Source organism: Marmota monax, unplaced genomic scaffold (assembly GCF_021218885.2).
Source record: "Marmota monax isolate L192 unplaced genomic scaffold, Marmota_monax_Labrador192_F-V1.1 WCK01_AAM20220418_F8-fsc00147, whole genome shotgun sequence".
Classification (NCBI taxonomy): domain Eukaryota; kingdom Metazoa; phylum Chordata; class Mammalia; order Rodentia; family Sciuridae; genus Marmota; species Marmota monax.
In genome coordinates, this window is record NW_026693552.1 from 1,937,019 (window position 1) to 1,955,578 (window position 18,560).

General features: G+C 33.7%; 1 protein-coding gene and 1 pseudogene across 1 annotated transcript in view; one reads left to right on the plus strand and one right to left on the minus strand.

The window, feature by feature from the left end:
• Cnbd1 (cyclic nucleotide binding domain containing 1) overlaps window positions 1-18,560 on the plus strand; it is a 403,883-nt gene that overhangs the window by 3,655 nt on the left and 381,668 nt on the right. The window contains exon 2 of the mRNA XM_046458653.1: window positions 17,571-17,643. Coding sequence (XP_046314609.1) covers window positions 17,571-17,643 — 73 coding nt within the window. The remainder of the gene's footprint in view (window positions 1-17,570; window positions 17,644-18,560) is intronic.
• Window positions 8,099-8,186, minus strand: LOC124102386 (U6 spliceosomal RNA; annotated as a pseudogene).

An 18,560-nucleotide genomic window follows, 5' to 3' on the forward strand; every position in this document is an offset into this window, starting at 1 on the left:
GGAGTAATATGCTGCACCTCTATTTACTTCATACTTATCAGGCTTATCCTACTGAGAAAGGGACAGTTTTAAAATATGGTTTACATTTGGCTAGTGGTTGATCCTGGAAGAACTTCTGTGCTTTTCCAGTAACAAAAGTGTTTTAAGTTCACAAAGCACTTATAAATATATTTTATTCCAACATATGAGAATTTAGAAGAGAAAAAAAGTGTTCAAGACCAGAGACACTTCAAGGAATCTAGACACACTGCTCTTAAGTGAATGTTTTTTTCTTTGCTCTTTTCCATTTTATGGTGCATATTTACGGAAAGCTTAAAAATACTGTGTCATCATTCCTCAGTCTTCAAGGGCATTTCCTGTAATTTGAGAGTTTTTTAGTTCTTTAGTAGATAAAGATTAAAGGAGTTTCTAAATATGTGTTTATTTGGAAAAGTGAATGTTGCATCCATTTTTAAAGTTTTAAACCATTCACAGCCTTAGAATGCAGGTAAAAAAGTAAGGCTTGTCAGTAGAGAAGAAAAATAGAGCAACAGACTGTAATGTATAAAGAAACAAGGTTAAACAAGAATGGAAATCTCCAGAAGGAATACACAGCGAGAAAGATGGTTGAATATTTGTGTATGTTTCTGTACTTAAATAATCAATAATAGTAAATATATAAAGGCCCATCAGATAAATTATGGAAGAAAGCATTAGAAGATTATTTCTCAACTTTATATTTCATGTAACAGTCACATTTTATTTTTAATACCAAGGAGAAAAAATGGTTGTTCCACTGGCAAAACCTAAACAAAACCCAAATCTCCAAACGTTTCTTGTTTTTTTTTTAACCACTGTTATAACTATCTCAGTGTACCTATATTCTTGTCAGAAATCTTGTGTGGCTTTTATAAATTATGGGAATTAAAACTTGAGCTCAGTTATGCCTGAGGGTTCAGGATGGAAGCAGGAAATGAAGTAAATTGCAATGCAAATCAGATCTGTCCACTAGGTGGCAGGCTAAGTCTCCCCCAGTCTCAAGATACTGCTCTGTCTTCAGTCTCAGAAATTAGAACTCAATTATTGTCATTGCTACTGCATTATCAATCCTTCAGCCATCTAGATAGGTCTTCCATCCCCTTTACTGAACAGTTCTATGTTTTTCCTTCCAACATACATTGTGAACAGATTATTTGTCTAATAGGATGATTAAAAAATATCATATTAATGCTTCACTCAAAAGCTGTTAGGGTCCTACTCTCCTCTGAAACTTAGATTACAATTCATTTTCCACAATCTGCACTTAACTTTTTCATAATTTGGTTAAAAGCTATCACTCGTATCCTAGATCTTGCACTTCTATCCACATAACTGTCCACTATAGCTAAACTATTTTGGTTATCTTTCCTTAATCTGTCAATATCGACCAGGGATGTGGGGGGAAATTACTAGGTTTAATTAAACATTGAGATCGTCACTCTTTGTACACATGCTCAGAAATGTGGGATAGAATTGCAACCTTTCAGCACAGCAGTGTTTGGGATTTTTTCTCCTGTGGCGGTCTCCAAGGCTGCCTAGACAGTAGCCTGCACAGCCCTTTTTGATCTCCTAGGTGGTAGCTCAAGTTCAAGGTAGTGAGAGGTACATAGGTACAGATGGTGAGCTACTCAAGCTTAAAAGCCTCATAAGCTAATATCTGTTATAACAATTCTTTAAGAATTTTTCTGTTTTCAGATTTTCCTTTAAGGAACTTCTCAGTTATAGAGTCAAGGTACTCAGGGAAGCCCATTTTGGTGGCTCCCTCTCAGGTCTTTGTAGGTCAACCATAGTTCCTCCTAGCCCAGATGCAATCACCAATCAGAGATCATTATTATCATACAGAGTGTTGCCCAGCAATACAGTTAACCCTACATTAATCTAGTCTCTAGGAAAAAGAGTGGAGACTTATGCTGAAGGGAAAATTGCTCCTTGAATTCTACCTTAAAATCGTTACCATACTCTCTTGACTTAGGTCCCATTTCCTATCTTTATGGTTCTTTTCTATCTTCCTCTCTTTGTTCCCATTATTTCTAGTTCTTGAAAGTTGTCAACCATTTTGTTTCCATAGAGACTTTCCTGGTCTCTCCAGGATGAAGTAAATGTCTTTTGTGTCTTTGAACTCTTCTTTGTCTGTACCCCTTCCCATTGTACTTAATACTTTCAATCCATAGCAGATATCTTCTCACCCCTGAGAAAGGAAGGATGTTTTATCATTTTTTCCGTAACAGGGATAAACCTGGAGGATGTTTGTGCTAAGTGAAATAAGCTGGGTGCAGGAGAACAAAATACTGTATAATTCACTTACATGTAGGGTCTAAAAATATCAGATTCATAAAGCAGAGGCTAGGCAAGGGATAGGGGATGAAGAGAGGGGAGGTGCCGATCAAAGGAGTCTTGTTAGACTCCATTTAAGCAGGAGGAATAAGGTTTTGAGATCCGTTACACAGCATGGTTGACCACAGTTGGTAATTATTGCATATGTAAAAATTGTTAACAGATTTTAAATATTCTTACGAGAAATGATAGGTAGGGTGAAGTAGGAGATATGTTAATTAGCTTGAGTTAAGTTTTCCAATATATCAAAAATGCTACAATGTACCACCAAATACATACAATTAATATTTTTCAAGTAAGAATAAAAACAACAAATTATTTTTAAAATCATAAAGATATACAAAAATAAAATTATACACATGTGTACATATAGACACATGTGACTATGCATGGCAAGTGTCTTCTCTGGCCACTGTCTTCTCAGTTGTTCATCCAAGGTGTGGGGGGTGGGGGGGCACAATAAAACTGCTTTCTGCTTCTTAATGAACACAGCCCCATTCACGGGCCCAGAAACTAGGATGTAGGCAGGATTGAAAGGATAAAAAATGAGGGTGACAAATTTGTACCTATCTTACTTGAGGGCTATGCATATTATGTAATTAATTTTTTAAAATTATTTAATTTACATAAAGTACACAGAATTGTGACCGGTATGTAGAAAATGCTCAATAAATATTAGCTATTATACCAAAAAAAAAAAAAAAAGAAGTGGAGTTTGCTCCAGAAGCAGCAACAGCAATTGAATCCCTTTGCAGTTTTTTCACTCTTCCAGGAAATAGTCTCATTGTATGTATTTACTTCAACAGCCAGCGCTAGCTGCGGAGGCCCTGCATGCGCAGGTTGGATCCCAGCTTCATGGATCTTCATTGTTCCAAATGTATGAAGTTTTAGTCAATCTCTTCCCTCTAGGTCATCCAAGAAAATCGTGTTAGTAGTTCCTTCCTGGGTGATACTTGGTCTTCCCTTTGTGTCTCTTCAGTCCTTGACTATCTGTTTAACAGAGTGTTGTATCAGTTTTCTCCATTAAAACAACTCTTGTGGTTTGTCTCTTGTCTACTTGATTCTGGCTTCTACAATGGGAATTTATTTCTATTAAAGTCAATCAAGTATCCTATGCATAACTGTTTTGCATTGGTAAGCAAGTATCATAGGAGAACCACAAAGCCAAAGTATGTGTACATTTTAAATTTTAATAAATATTGACAAATTGTCTTCCACAAGGGTTATATTAATTTCTAGTATCATCAACGGTATATTTAAGTATCTATTTCACAATATTTTCACTCATGTTGTATAAATTTTTTTCCAATCAGCTGAAAATAGTTTTATTGATATTTCAATTTGCATTTCTTTTTTTCAATATTTATTTTTTAGTTGTAGTTGGACACGATATCTTTAATTAGTTTATTTAACTAGGTTTTTTTTTTTTTTTTTTTTTTTACTGTGGTGTTGAAGATCAAATCCAGGACCTCGCCTATGCTAGATGAGCACTCTACCACTGAGCCACAAGCCCAGCCTTAATTTGCATTTCTTTATGACTGTTAGAGGTTTTTTTTCATATATTGGTGATCATCTATATTTATGTGAACTGTTTACATCCCTTACCCATTTATTAGAATTTACTTTCCTCTTTATTTAAAAGAACTCTTTATGTACAAAAGAAATAAGCCTTTTCCCATGTATTTTTAAAATTTTTAATTTTTTTTCTTATTAGTTATACATGACAGCAGAGTGCATTTCAATTCATTGTACAGAAATGAAGCACAACTTCTCATTTCTCTGGCTGTACAGGATGCAGAGTCACACCATTCATGCAATCATACATGTCTGTTTCATTCCACCATCTTTCCTACCCCCACACTTTCTCCCCTCCCGTCCTCTCCCCTCCCTTCCCTCTGCCCAATCGAGAGTTCCTCCATTCTTCCCTAGACCCACCCCCAAATGATGGATCAGCATCCACATATCAGAGAAAATATTTGGCCTTTGGATTTTTTTGGGTTGGCTTATTTCACTTAGGATGATATTCTCCTAAGTGAAATAAGCCAACCCCCCAAAATTATGATATTATTACCTGCAATGCCATATTTCATTCTTCTCTAAGGCTGAATAATATTCCATTGTGTATATATAACACATTTTCCTTATCCATTCATCTGTTGATGGGCATCTAGGTTGGTTCCATAGTTTAGATACTGTGAATTGAGCTGCTATAAACATTCATCTGGCTGCATCACTGTAGTATGCTGATTTTAAGTCCTTTGGATATAAACCAAGGAATGGGATAGGTGGGTCAAATGGTGGTTCTATTCCAAGTTTTCTAAGGAATCTTCATACTGCTTTCCAGAGTTTCACAATTTTCAGTCTTACCAGCATGTGTGAGTGTACGTTTGCCCCAAACCTTGCCAATACTTATTGTTGCTTGTATTCTTAACAATTGCCATTCTGACTAGAGTGAGATGAAATCTTAGTTTTGATTTGCATTTCTCTAATTGCTAGAGATGGTAATTTTTTTATATATTTGTTGATTGATTGTATATCTTCTTTTGAGAAGTGTCTGTTCAGTTCCTTAGCCCATTTATTGACTGGGTTATTTGATTTTTTTGGAGTTAAGTTTTTTTTAGTTCTTTATTCATTCTGGAGATTAATGCTCTTTCTGATGTGAAAATGGTAAATATTTTCTCCCATTCTGTTTGTATTCTTCTATTGTCATTATGATTTTTGCATCATACAAATATTTTAGAACTTGTAGTTTTTAAGTCCTTATTTAGTCATTCTTCATGCCAAGGTTTAAAAATAACTTCCTCATGATTAATATTTATATAGTTTTTTAAAAATATTATACTCATTAAATATTAGATGCATCTAGATTGTTGTAGGACACCAATGGTGTAGACCGTAAAATACAATTTAATATTTTTTCAACTGACCAACCAACTATTCTAACACCCTTTGTAGGCAACCTATATTTTCTGCTAATTTGAAATGCCACTTTTTATTACATGTTGAATGTATGCCTTTTTGCATCTATTTTTGAAATCTATTATTTACTTTTTCCATTTACCATCTATTTATGTATCAATGTTGAATTGTTATAATTATTGAGGCATTATATTTCAATATCTAGTAAGATTAACCTCAATTGATTACTCCTTTTAAAGAGATTTTGTGTGCCACTTTCTCATGTTTATTTTTCTTTAGGGATATTTTTTTCTTAAAATAAACATCCTGATATTGTACTTGGAAATGTGTTAAATTTAATAATTAATACATGGAAAATTAACAGCTTTATTATTTTGAATCTTCCTATTCAAAAATTGGTATCTTTACAATATTAATCTTTTTACTTTCAATTTATGCAACTTTCTTTATATCCTAAATAAAATTTATCCAGAGGTATTTTATCCTTTTCCTTTTCTATTATATATATTATATTTCTTCTTTTTTGAACCATAAAAGTAGTACATGTGAAAGATACTGAATTTTTAAATTTTAAGACCATCAGAATCTTGAAAGTTTTGGAAGTTCAGTATAAACTTATTTTTCTTGATTCATTTGACATTCCATCATCCCCAATATTTTTTTTGAATTTCTGAAAGATATTCTATTACATAAAAAGAAGCATCCACCAAGCTGATGGATAACTGTAACACTGACACAGAACTGTAATCTAATCTTTAGACACATTCAAATTTGGCTAATTGTTCTGATAATGTTCTTTCCAGTAAAAGAATCCAATTAAAATCTCATGTTTCACTTCTCTGTCTTGTCTCTTGGGTCTCCTTCAGTCTGAAATGGTTCTTCAGTTTTCCTTGACGTTCATGACCCTGATACTGGGAGATTAAAAAAAGTTGTTTTGCAGAATATCTGGCAAGTTGGTTTGTCTGACGTTTCCTCATGATTAGATTTCAGGTAGACATCTTTGGCAGCAGTATCCCAGGAGTGATCCTGTGTTTTTCTCCTTCCATCTTTTCATGGGGCACATGATTTCATCCTGTTCCACTATTGTTGATATTTACTTTAATGAATTAAGGTGATATATGGAGAATTTCTTTGCTATAAATGTTTGCAGTTAATATGTGTTTTGTAAGCATATAATATCACATTTATCAAGCATATTAAAAAATAAGCACAGGGTTTCTTATTTTATTAAAGTTTTAATTGACTGCCATCACCACATGTGTTGGTGTTCATTGTTCACACTTTGGCCACAGGGAGACTCTTCAAGTCAGTTTGAGCTTTTCCTTGTTTGGCAAAATAAGATTTTCCAGGCTTATTTTGTACTTTGTCTTATCCTTGGAATCAGATAATTTTTTTTAAGAATAAAATATGATACATGGCTAATAAATTCCTCATTAATTATTTTAAGTTTCTACATCCTTAGTGATTCATTTTCTACTTCACTTTTGGGTGATAAGGAAGGGAAGTTATTGTTGAGTTTATTCTGTTTCCATTTGTACTTGCATTTTTTTCCTTTGTGAATTATAATGGTATAGAATTTAGAATACAAAATATAAACCTCTATTGCTTGATTCATTAACTTAGAAAATGCATCCTTATAACCTAGTATGAAATGAAAAAAACTGACCCTCTTTACATCTTGACTATTAATCATATTAATGTTTAATCCTTGGACTAATTACATTTGTTCTTGAAATGTTCTCATTAAGTTTCCATTATTTAAAAATTTTTAAAAAGTAACGATTGGTTATCTAGTATGTGAGGTTTGTACTTTCTTATCTTTGCTGAAACTTTTAAGTATTTATTTATTATTTCCACTATAATCTATGAATAATTTACTATTTATATTTGGGTGTACAGAATTTATTGGTATAGTTTATTAATATAATTTCCATACTATTTAGTGTTGGTTAGGTTACATGCTTATATGATTTCTTCATTCAGTGATCTAAGCAAATCTGATATTCAAATAGAGGTAGTCAAAGAAGGCTCATGGTCCCATATGTTCTCTGAGTTCTTATATCTACCTCTTAACTTTATGTATATTGGAAAATAAAATTTATGAGTCATCTTTTTCCTCCCTTACTTTACTATTTGCCAGAACTTTGACAAGAGTAGGATGCTTTCTCTTTTTGCTAAATGCAAAATAATTATCTTTGAAGTATAGTAACATACGTAGTAGTTACTAATCTAATAGCATCTAGAACATCTAGTCTCTTTGTAAATTCTGTATCATGATTCATCTTCCCCTTTCCGGGTCATGAAATCATATTTAATTACTCATAAGCAAATCTTTACATGAGAAAAGTGTTCTTGTATTGTAAGTGTTTTTTTTTTTTTCCCCATTGCCATTATTTCTGTTTGCTTATTCTGGATTAATTTTCTTTCTTTCTTTTTTTAAAAAATAATAAATCACTTTATTTTAAAAGAAAAGAATATTGAGACTTACACAAATTTAGTAACTTGTTCCATGTAGCACCACTTTAGATTTAAAAGCAAAAAATAGATTCCAAATCCAGGATCTTTCGTGATGTTTTAAATATTTTCATATATTTGTTTATTTTTTATTCTACTTTGTTACATATGACCACAGAATACATTACAACTCATATTACACATATAGAGCACATCTTTTTATATCTCTAGTTGTATACATAGTATATTCATACCATTTGTGTCTTCATACATGTACTTAGAGTAATGATGTCCATCTCATTCCACCAATTTTTTTATCCCCATGCCTTTCCCTTGTCCTCTCACACCTTTGCTCTATCTAGATTTTGTCTAAAAAAATATGAAACACTTCTTGAATTTGCAGGGGCCATGCTAATCTTATATTGTTCCAATTTTAGTGTATGTGCTGCCAAAGTGAGCGCTCTGGATTAATTTTCATAGATAACATCTCCTATCTTCATTTATCACATTCATTCATCTTTTTTTCCTATTTATTCAGGTATGTAACCCTGTGTCAGTGATTATATTTTCTTACATCTTTGCAGTGTGTATTGTTTCTAAAGTGGATTTTATTTCTGTCTTAATTTTATCTTTCTATTCTTTATTGAATATAGTCTTTTAATTTGTAATTTTTTTTCTGTTGTCCTAATCATACTTAATGCCTTGTAATTTTGTTTTAGTGTAATCAAGGCTATAATGTGTCTTGTGTGGGGGGAAGGGGAGCAGCATAGGATTTTTACCTTTCCTCCATAATTGTTCTGATGCACATTATTTGATAAGTTCATCATATTCATATTTTCCTTCAGAGTATGTTACACATGGGTGCAAGGATTATTGAATGATGATTAGTTTTTGAAGATAATTTTGTTTGGAAAAAATAGCAGTGGGCAGTATGGTGGTACTGAAAATTGACTGAATTTTTTTGTATGCTAACTTTTAACACTCTCTCATCAACCCTGTTCTGTACGCATCTCTAAACAATAAGCCTCTAATTAGTGCTCTCATCATGCCCATTTCAAAGGTTTGGGGGCAGTTATTTGGAATCTATTTGTTTCTTTTCAATAACTGAGATCAGTTGCTTCTGTATTGATTGATAGTTAATATTGTCCTCTATCTTATCACAACAACTTGATTCTAGAAAAGCCCGGCTATAAGTGGGATCCTTGATTGGGCGTGCAATCCAGGTATGTCATCAACTCAAGGTTGACCCTTGTTCTGTCAATGTTCTAAGAACTTGCCATTCTAAGTAAGGCAAGCAATCCTGGATCTTTCATGATGTTTTAAAAACAAGGTATGTTCATGAAGCAGCCAGAAGATGCTGTTGAAAAATGGAGAATCATGCCCAATGAGGGCAAAGTTAAATCTTTCCCTCTAAAATCAGAAACAAGACCAGGATGTTCACTGTCACCATATTATTCAATATAGAACTTGACATTTTAACCAGTGCAATTAGCAAGATAACGAAATAAAAATGATACAATTTGAAAAGAAAAAAAAATGTTAAATTATCACTGATTGATGGTAATATGATATACTTAGAAGATCCTTCAAAGCTCTGCCAGAAGACTTTTAGAGCTGACATATAAATTCAGCAAAATATCAGGATACAAAACCTACAAATGAAAATTGAAAATGCTTCTATATGCCAATAATGCATTTGCTGACAATAGAAGTCAGGAAAATAATTCTGTTCACAATAGTCCACAAGATAATACCTAGGAATAAATCTAACCAAAGAGTCTGTGATAGACATCCACAGTGAAAAATACAGAATACTGAAAAAAGAAAAAAAGAAATAGAAGAAGGCACATGGAAAGACCTACCATGGTTCATGTGTAGGCAGAATTAATATTAAAATGTCCATATTACATACAGTGATCTACAGATTCAAGGCAATCCCCACCAAAATACCAAAGGCATTCTTCACAGAACTAGGAAGAAAAACCAAAACAAACAAACAAACAAAAAGAACAAAAACCAAACAGTCCTAAAATTCATATGAAAGAACGAAAGACCCAGAAAAGCAAAGCAATTCTGTGCAAAAAGAGCAATGCTGGAGGCATCACAATACGATTTCAAATTATATTACAGAGCTACCCAAACAACATTGTACTGACATAAAAACCGGCATGTAGGTCAGTGAAATAGAAGACACAGAGAAAAACCCACACAGAAACAGTCATCTGAGCCTTGATGAAAGAGCCAAAAACATACATTGGAGAAAAGACAGCCTTTTTTTGACAAATGGTGCTAGGAAAGCTGGATATCTGTATGAAACTAGATCCCTCTCTTACTTGTCACAAAAAATCAACTCAAAATTGATCAAATATCTAGAAATAGTCCATAAACTTTTCAGCTGCTGGAAGAAAACATAGGGGGGTAAACACTCTAACATATAGGCCCAGGCAATGACTTTCTCAACAGTACTTTTAAATCCCAGGAAATAATACAAAGAATTAATAAATGGGATGGCATCAGCTAAAAAGCTTCTGCACAGCAAAGGGAACAGTACCATTAAGAGAGATCTTCAGGGGCTGGGGATGTGGCTCAAGCAGTAGCATGCTTGCCTGGCATGTGCAGGGCGCTGGGTTCGATCCTCAGCACCACATAAAAATAAAATAAAGATGTTGTGTCCACTGAAAACTGAAAAATAAATATTAAAAAATTCTATCTTTAAAAAAAAAGAGAGAGAGAGACCTACAGAATGGGAAAAAAGTCTTTGCTAGCTGCTCTTCTGAAGGAATTAATATCCAGAGTATATAAAGAACCAAAAATAAAATAAATCTCAGTGTAATTTTGATTTGCATTTCCATGATGGCTAAAGAAATAGAACATATACATATGCATATATATATATATATATATCTATATATATATATATATATAGAACATATACATGTATATATCGAACATGGACTTATTGAACATATATATATATATATATACATATTGAACATACATACACATATATGTATATGTGTATGTCAAAACTACACTGAGATTTCTATTCACTCATGTTAGACTGACACTCATCATCAAGAACACAATTAACAAAATGGTGATGAGGATGTGGTGGGAAAAGAAATTCTTATACACTGTTGATGTGAATGTAAATTAGTACAGCACTGTGGAAATTAGCATGGAGGTTTCTCAAAAGACTAGAAATGGAACCACTGTATGATTCAATTATACCACTCTTAGATATTAATCCAAAAAGAATAAAAATCAGTATACTATAATGATTCATGTGTACCCATGTTTATACTGGCATAATTCATAATAGCCAAATTATGGAACCAGCCCAAGTGTCTATCAACTGTGGAATAGATAAAATATGACAGATCTATACAATGGAATTTTATTCATGTATGAAGAAGAATGAAATTATTTAATTTGCAGGAAAATGGATGGATGGAACTGGAATAGATCATGTTAAGTGAAATAAGTCAGACTCAGAAAGTTAAGGGTCATATGTTTTGTCTCATATGTAGAGGCTAGGGAGAAAAAGGGAAAGGAAAGAACCTCACAAAAATGGAAGGGAAACCAGTAGAACAGAGGAAAGACCAAGGGGAAGGAGAGGAGGACAAAGGGAGGTACTGGTGAATGAACCTGATTAAATTATATTATGAGCAAGTATATCATAGTGTGACTCACTATTATGCACAAATAATTAAAAAAAAATAAATATGGGGAGAAAAGGGTAGCAGCAGAGATGGTGGTATTCAATGAGGCCATAGAAGTTAATTTGGGTGTAATTATAAAAGGCAGAGTATTCCATACAAGGTATTTATACTTTAACCTATAGGTTAATAGAGGATTAAAAGTATTTTGAACAAAAAAGTTATGCAACCACATTGGGATTTTAGAAATGAAGCTAGAGTTTGGGAGGCTAGTTCAGATGTTATTACAATTGTACCAAATACTCTAGGAGGATGTTAAACAAGATCCTGATATCCATCTGTGTACTCCTTCATGGAAAAGGCCCCAATTGGAGAGGACACCTTTAGGAGATATTCAGGATATATCTCAGAAGGGCAGAATCTAATTTCTTCATAACTCATTGTTCCTGAAGAAGAAAGAGTAGTCTAAGATACTGAGATAGGTGGTAGAGTTATAAATGATAGGGATTTTCTTATTCCAGATAGGGATTGCAGGACAGGATCACATTTCTTTCTTCTTTGTGAAGTGGGGGAAGAATTTTAGGTGGAGTTTTTGTTATCTTGAATTTGATTTTTCTAGGTGATATTTACACGTGCATTAGTGGAGTAATGATTAGAAATCTGGGCTAGAGAGTTTGATTTGAGAATCTTGAGTGTGTTTGTGGTATTTGAAAATATGGGTGCATGAACAAAAGGACATAAACTGGGAAGATAAAAATAGAGATACTAAGAATAGATTCTTGGGCAGCATTAAGACTTGGGTGAAGAAGATTGGAGAAAGTCCAGCAGATCATAAGCAGGAAGCAAGAAAAAAGATGATGGTGTCCCGGAAGCCCAGCAGGAAGAAACTTCACAAGAGTCAAGTGTCACAGTAAGTGTGAAAAGATATCACTGGAATGGAGAATACAAGATCTTTGATGATCTTAGTGAAACAAATTTCAGTAAAAAGGCAGAAGATAAATTATAGTGGGTGGAGAAGTGAATTTGAATTGAGTAAAAATGTTAAATATAAAAGGATGTTATTTTGATAATTGTTAAAACATTACCCTTTTCTATTCTCAGCTAATTCAGTTCTGCTTTGACATTTTAACTCACCCTGACAAGGAAAAAGAACAATTCAGGTCCACTTGGGCAACTGTTCTTGTCAGTGCACCAAATTTTGTCTATGGAAGACCTCCTTCAGGCACTATTACTTTAGGCTTGATGGTTTATTTAGTGGCCTAAATAAACCATCAACAGATTGCTTATGTGTATTCACATGTCTTAAATGTATTCAGTATCACTTGAAGTAGAATTAAATTTGGGATTTTAGAAAACAACAAAATTAGCTGAAGAGAAAATAATAAACACTACTGACCATTAACAAAGGTATGATTAATGATCTCTTTTTTTTAATGATGATCTCTTATTATACAAGTTTAGATAGACTTGCAAACCCGTTCCCTCTGGTAGAATTGGATCACTAATACAAGCACATAGGAGGAGTCAGTTGTGATTATAGTCTGTTTTCTCCTGTCCAGCTTCTTAGTATTTCAGTCTGGTGCTAGAATTTGCCTTCCACTTATCATAGTATAAGGTCCGCTGTTCTTACTACAAAAACGTTTGTTTCTAATACCTCTCTTGCTATTGCTGCTAAACTACTTACTTGTGCTCTGATATTATGTTAACCAGGGCTTTGTTTATCATTGGAGTAATTATCACAATATACACTGGAACTACTTTGAAGAGGTTACAGCTCTTTGTTCTCCAGCTCACTGTACTCTGACATTTCTAGGGGGTCATTGTGACATTTTCTTGATGGCTATGCTGTTCCTGTCGCTCACCTTGCCTTTTAGCCATTAAATAAGCATGCTCTCCTAATAAAATGGTTGTACATGTGCAATATTTCAAAGATTTTACTTATTTGATGGCTTTTTCTTTGCTTTTCATATGAGATATTTCTCTTTCTCTTGAAGGAAACCTTGTTGGGAAACACAGTTTAGTTATAGTTAACACAAATATTTTTAAACATTTTTTATAACTTTAATTAATTATTTTTTTATGGGATACTGAGAATCAAACCTAGTGCCTCACACATTCTAGGCAAATGCTCTACCACTGAGTCACAACCCCAACCCCTGAATAAATTTTTAACCGGAATACATACATATATATATATATATATATATATATATATATATATATATGTACGTGTATATATAATATGTATGTGTATACATGTGTGTGTGTGTGTGTATATATATAATTTTTTTTCCTTGACATGGTGGGCACACCTATAATTCCGGTGACTTAGGAGGCTGAGGCAGGAGGATCTCAATTCCAGGCCAGCCTCAGCAATTTAGCAAAACCCAGCCTTAAAAATAAAAATATAAAGGGATGGTGATGTAGATCAGTGGTAAATTGCCCCTGAGTTCAATCCCCAGTGCCAGGAAAAAAAAATTGTATGTGTGTTGTACTAAGCACATGCTCTACTACTGAGCTTCACCGTCAGCCCCCCAAAATATATCATGAAGTAAGCACCATAATATGCTAAACACATTTGGACAGGTATGAAAATTTGAATGATAGAGCTTCTGTCCATCAGTAGCTCTCAGGTTTCTTGTATACCTGCGTGTTCCGTTGATCACAGGATGGCATAAGAGAAATTACAGCTGGATGCTAAATTGAAAACAATCATATTCCAAATGGTGTGGTGTGACTTTGGAGGCTCATGGAGAAGTTGGGTCTGAGATGTTCTAAATAGAGATGAAATCTGTGGTCCTAGACATTCACAGACAGGAAACATGGGACCCACATTGAAGAAGGCACTCAGCCAAAGTCAGAATGCCTATCCAGTCAGGTCAGTGTCTTCTGTTTAATTAATTAATTATTATTATTATTTTTTGCATTGCTGGAGATCAAATCCAGGGCCTCACACCTGCTAGGTAAACACACTACCATTCAGATCAGCATCTTTTTCAAGTAACCCCACAGCTCTGGAAAGCCAGAACTCAGTGGGACACGATTTTCCAGAAGCAGGCTGACCCCTACCATCTACAGGTTGCAGGCAGAAACAGAAGGAGCCTAAGGACAAGAACTAGGGTGATGGAAATCACTCTTTTTACTTTTCTCTTAGGTTCCAATATAATTCAGCACAGCACTGTTATACATCCTGGTTTAGGCTAATATTTTATTATATTTTTTGGTGCTGGGGATGGAATCTAGAGTCTCTTGCATGCTTTACTGCTGATCTAGATCTCCCCTCCTGAAGCCACTGGATTAAATATTTTATTTTACTCAGCATAGAATTTTTTCAGAATAATTTTTATTTACAAAAAAATTTTTCAATGTGAAATTCACTGTGTATGTTTGAGACTTACAATGATGTTATGTGATATATAGAAAGAAAAATAGCTAGCCTAGTAAGATAGGTCAACAGCTATCACTCACATAGTTACTCTTGTTTTGTTACAAGAACAGTTAAAATATACTTATTAACAGAATTTCTTTATACAATTTTGCTGACTTTAGTTATCATCATAAAAGCATTTTAAACAAAAATTTTATAACTCCCATGACAAGCTTATGCAATTTATCATACTACTCAAAATGAAAATAAATTTACTCTGAACAAGCATTACCAATTGTAAACAAAAGATCATCTATGTACCACTCAGATAACACATTGGAATTTTGTTTTTCTGTTTTGATAATGTGCAGTGGGCCTTATATCAATAAAGATAACTGGCTCTTTAATTACACAATTGATTTCTAGTGTAGGATTAATTTGTAACCACCCTTTCATGTCAGCTTCTAATCCTCTTTCACACTTAACTCTGGACAAAATCCTTGATTTAAACTCTGTTCTAGGGTTAAGCCCTCTCTGCTTCTGTCAAAAGCTGGGTTAAGGCATATTCATGAGGGGAAAGTAAGACAGTAAAACAAATGTAAACTTTGTACTCTTTGAAATTCTTTAAACTTTATCCCTGTATTACGTTGGATCCCTGGAAAAGCTCAGCTCTGGTCTACACAGTTACCATTTCTTGTTGAAACCTTTTGGCTTTTTTCTTTTCAATGAATCTGCTTTCAAAGACACTGTCCATTGGGTTGTTGACACTCTTCATATAAAGACCCCTCTGACAAATACCTCTCAGGACTGAGAATCAGACATTTTTTGATGAATTAAAGAAGAAACTTTTTGATGACTTAAAATGTTCTACTGGGCCTTGAATGCCATATATAGCCCACGCTGTTTTTGAGTTTACTAGGCTGTTCTAACTCTGTCATGGAGATTTGGCTTTGATAACTGTCGTTTTTCTCATGCAAACAAAAAGCAAATAAATAGAAAATAAAAAGCAAAGTGGTATTTAATTTATATATTCTTTCCTAGCAATTCTTAGAATCTTTTTTTTTATGATTCTCATTTTTTTGTAAGCTGCTTCAACTGAAGGATGACGAATATTTGGTTTTGTTGTTTTGTGTTTTATTTTTCTTCTTTTTTAAAAAATTACTAGGGATTGAATCCAGGGGCACTTAACCACAAACCTCACCATTTTTTATACTTTATTAGATACAGGATCTCACTGAGTTGCTAGGGCCTTGCTAAGTTACTGAGGCTGGCTTTGAACTCACAGTCTTCCTACCTCAGCCTCCTGAGACACTGGGATTACAGGTGTGTACCACTGCACCTGGGAGATATTTGTTTTTTTAAAGCCCCCTTTTTGTGGTTAGAATTTCTCAAATCTTGACTTTTTTCCACAAATTTCTGTGGCACCAGTTTCATCTCTCATCCACATCACTTACTGGAGCGATTACTGACCCTATTCTTGAACTACACCAGGAAAATGGAGTAATTAAATACTTTACACAAATGTCTTCCTAGTTTATATTCTTAAAAGTCTACTAACATTAATGTTTTAGTAATATTTCTGATATAAAATATTATATATGTTAAAATATTTTTTCTATAAGGTACAAATTGACTCATTTAAAATAAATGATTCCATATGATGCTAAAAAACAATTAGGTAATTTTTTTGTTTTTTTCAGATTTAACTGAGTAATGTGCAGTAGGAAAACACCTAAATTGTATAATTAGTATTTTCAAGGGTATTAAAAGTTATGATATATGTGAATAGCAAGAAATTTCCTGCTTAAATTTATCTTATTTCATTTTCATATTTAGTGAGCAGTATATGTTATTGCTGACTATTTTTTAGGTCACAAAGGGCTTAAGTATAATTTCATTTTTCAGGAAACTGACATTGAAATGGGTAAACTTGTATATGTCAAGTTCCAATTCCTCATAATTAGAATAAGGTCACTGAATACCTTTTAAAAACTTTTAGGAATGCATTAAGCCAGTGATTTTATCAATAACTTTCCACTAAGGGAAGGAATACCATGCAAAATCTAGCATTTATTACTGCTTTCTGTTTAACAATGTTTCTAACTGCTCTCATTCTTATGGAGTAACCAGAGGACCTGGGACATGAGTGTCCACCATTGTAAAGATGCTTACTACACTTAACACTCTCTCCCTTTCCATTTCATTTGGAGGATGTCAGCTCATTCTGTCCCTGAAAAAGAATCACAAATTGCTTCTTGGCTATGATTACTATTTTTCTTAGGGAGTCATTTGTGATTTGCTTCTATTTGAATTTCAGAAGGAATTTTAAACTGCTTTCAGAGACAGGATGGTGCTCTGAAGAGGGCCAGTCAAAGAGGGAGGCCTGAATAGAATTGACTAGGCCTATATTGATAAAAGAAATTCAGAAATATAAAATATCAAGAAAACTCTGAATTGTCATGACTGGAAGAGTTCATGTGTGGTTCATGTCTGGAACCAGTTCATATTAAAGGTATTGGAAAGAATTTCTGGAAGGCTTACTTTTAGAGGAATGACATTATATGACACATAAAACTTATCATTTACTCGAATTAAAAATTGCCAGACCACATTTGCCATCAATAAAAAGATTAAATTCTATCCTCACTTTAACCATCCTATTCAGTTCTGTTTGTGTATCAAAGACTGTTAATACTTCACTGCCATAGTCATTGAATTTTTTATTACGATGAATGTTTGCAATTAAACTCTATTTACACACTTGGTTAATAAGATTATAGAAAATTACTCACATTTTTAATTGGGTTTTTTTTTTGCAGGCTTAAAAATGCCTAAGAACATTAATTATGGTCAGTTGGATGTATTATGCTGCATTAGAGGAAAATATGGCCAGTAAGTTATTCTTGCATTTCTTTTTCTGTCGTTGAAATGAATACAAATATGCTTGTTTTATGGATAAAGTATAGTAATAAAGCATTGCTGACTCTCACAGGTACCTGATTTACCACACAGATAAAAACATTTGAAAACCTGGAGGTTGTTTCTCTAGATTGAAGGGCCAGAATATATATATCATATTTTAAGGAAACAATTTAGTGTGAAGCCAGCATAACTCATCCCTAGCTGGGCCCTTTTTAGTACTTAAAAAGCAGTCATAAGGAAAAAAAAAGCCTTAAATGGTTGAAAACACAAATATTGAGTGAAATAAGTACCTGAGCAGTGTAAAGGGATGTCTAGCTGAAATATACAGGAGCCAGAGGATGAGGAAATATCACAGTTTGAGGCTCAGAATTCCTAAGATGTGCAATACTTGAAGAAATAATTTAAAAAAGACTATTTTGTGCCAACTCCTTCCCCTAATTGGACTTTGGAAATTATAAAACTGGTTTTGTTTTCTTCTGTCTCTCTCTGTCAGCCCTCTCCCCACCTACCTTCTCTGGGGAGAAGGATCTTGCCTCATCTTTATGGGACTATTGATGAAAGGCCTTGGGTTCTAGTTTTTCTCTATTTTAAAAATCTCTAAGCCACACCCCCTTAGCCACTTCAAATTATTTTTATATTTTCATCTCTCTTCCAATTAATTCTTTATTCAGAGAAAGGAAAGATGGCCTTTGTTCTTTGCTATTACCTGGATTGCTACCCGAAGTGATGGCTTTTGTTTGTTTCCTGTACATTGCTCTGTCCTCATTCCCGGTATCTTTCAGCACAGGGTGAAAAAGTAGGTACATGCAATCCAGAGTCAGGAACCTGGTGAGAACCCTGGCCCAGCCACTCACTTGCTGTGTGAACTGGTTAGTTCATTTCCCTTT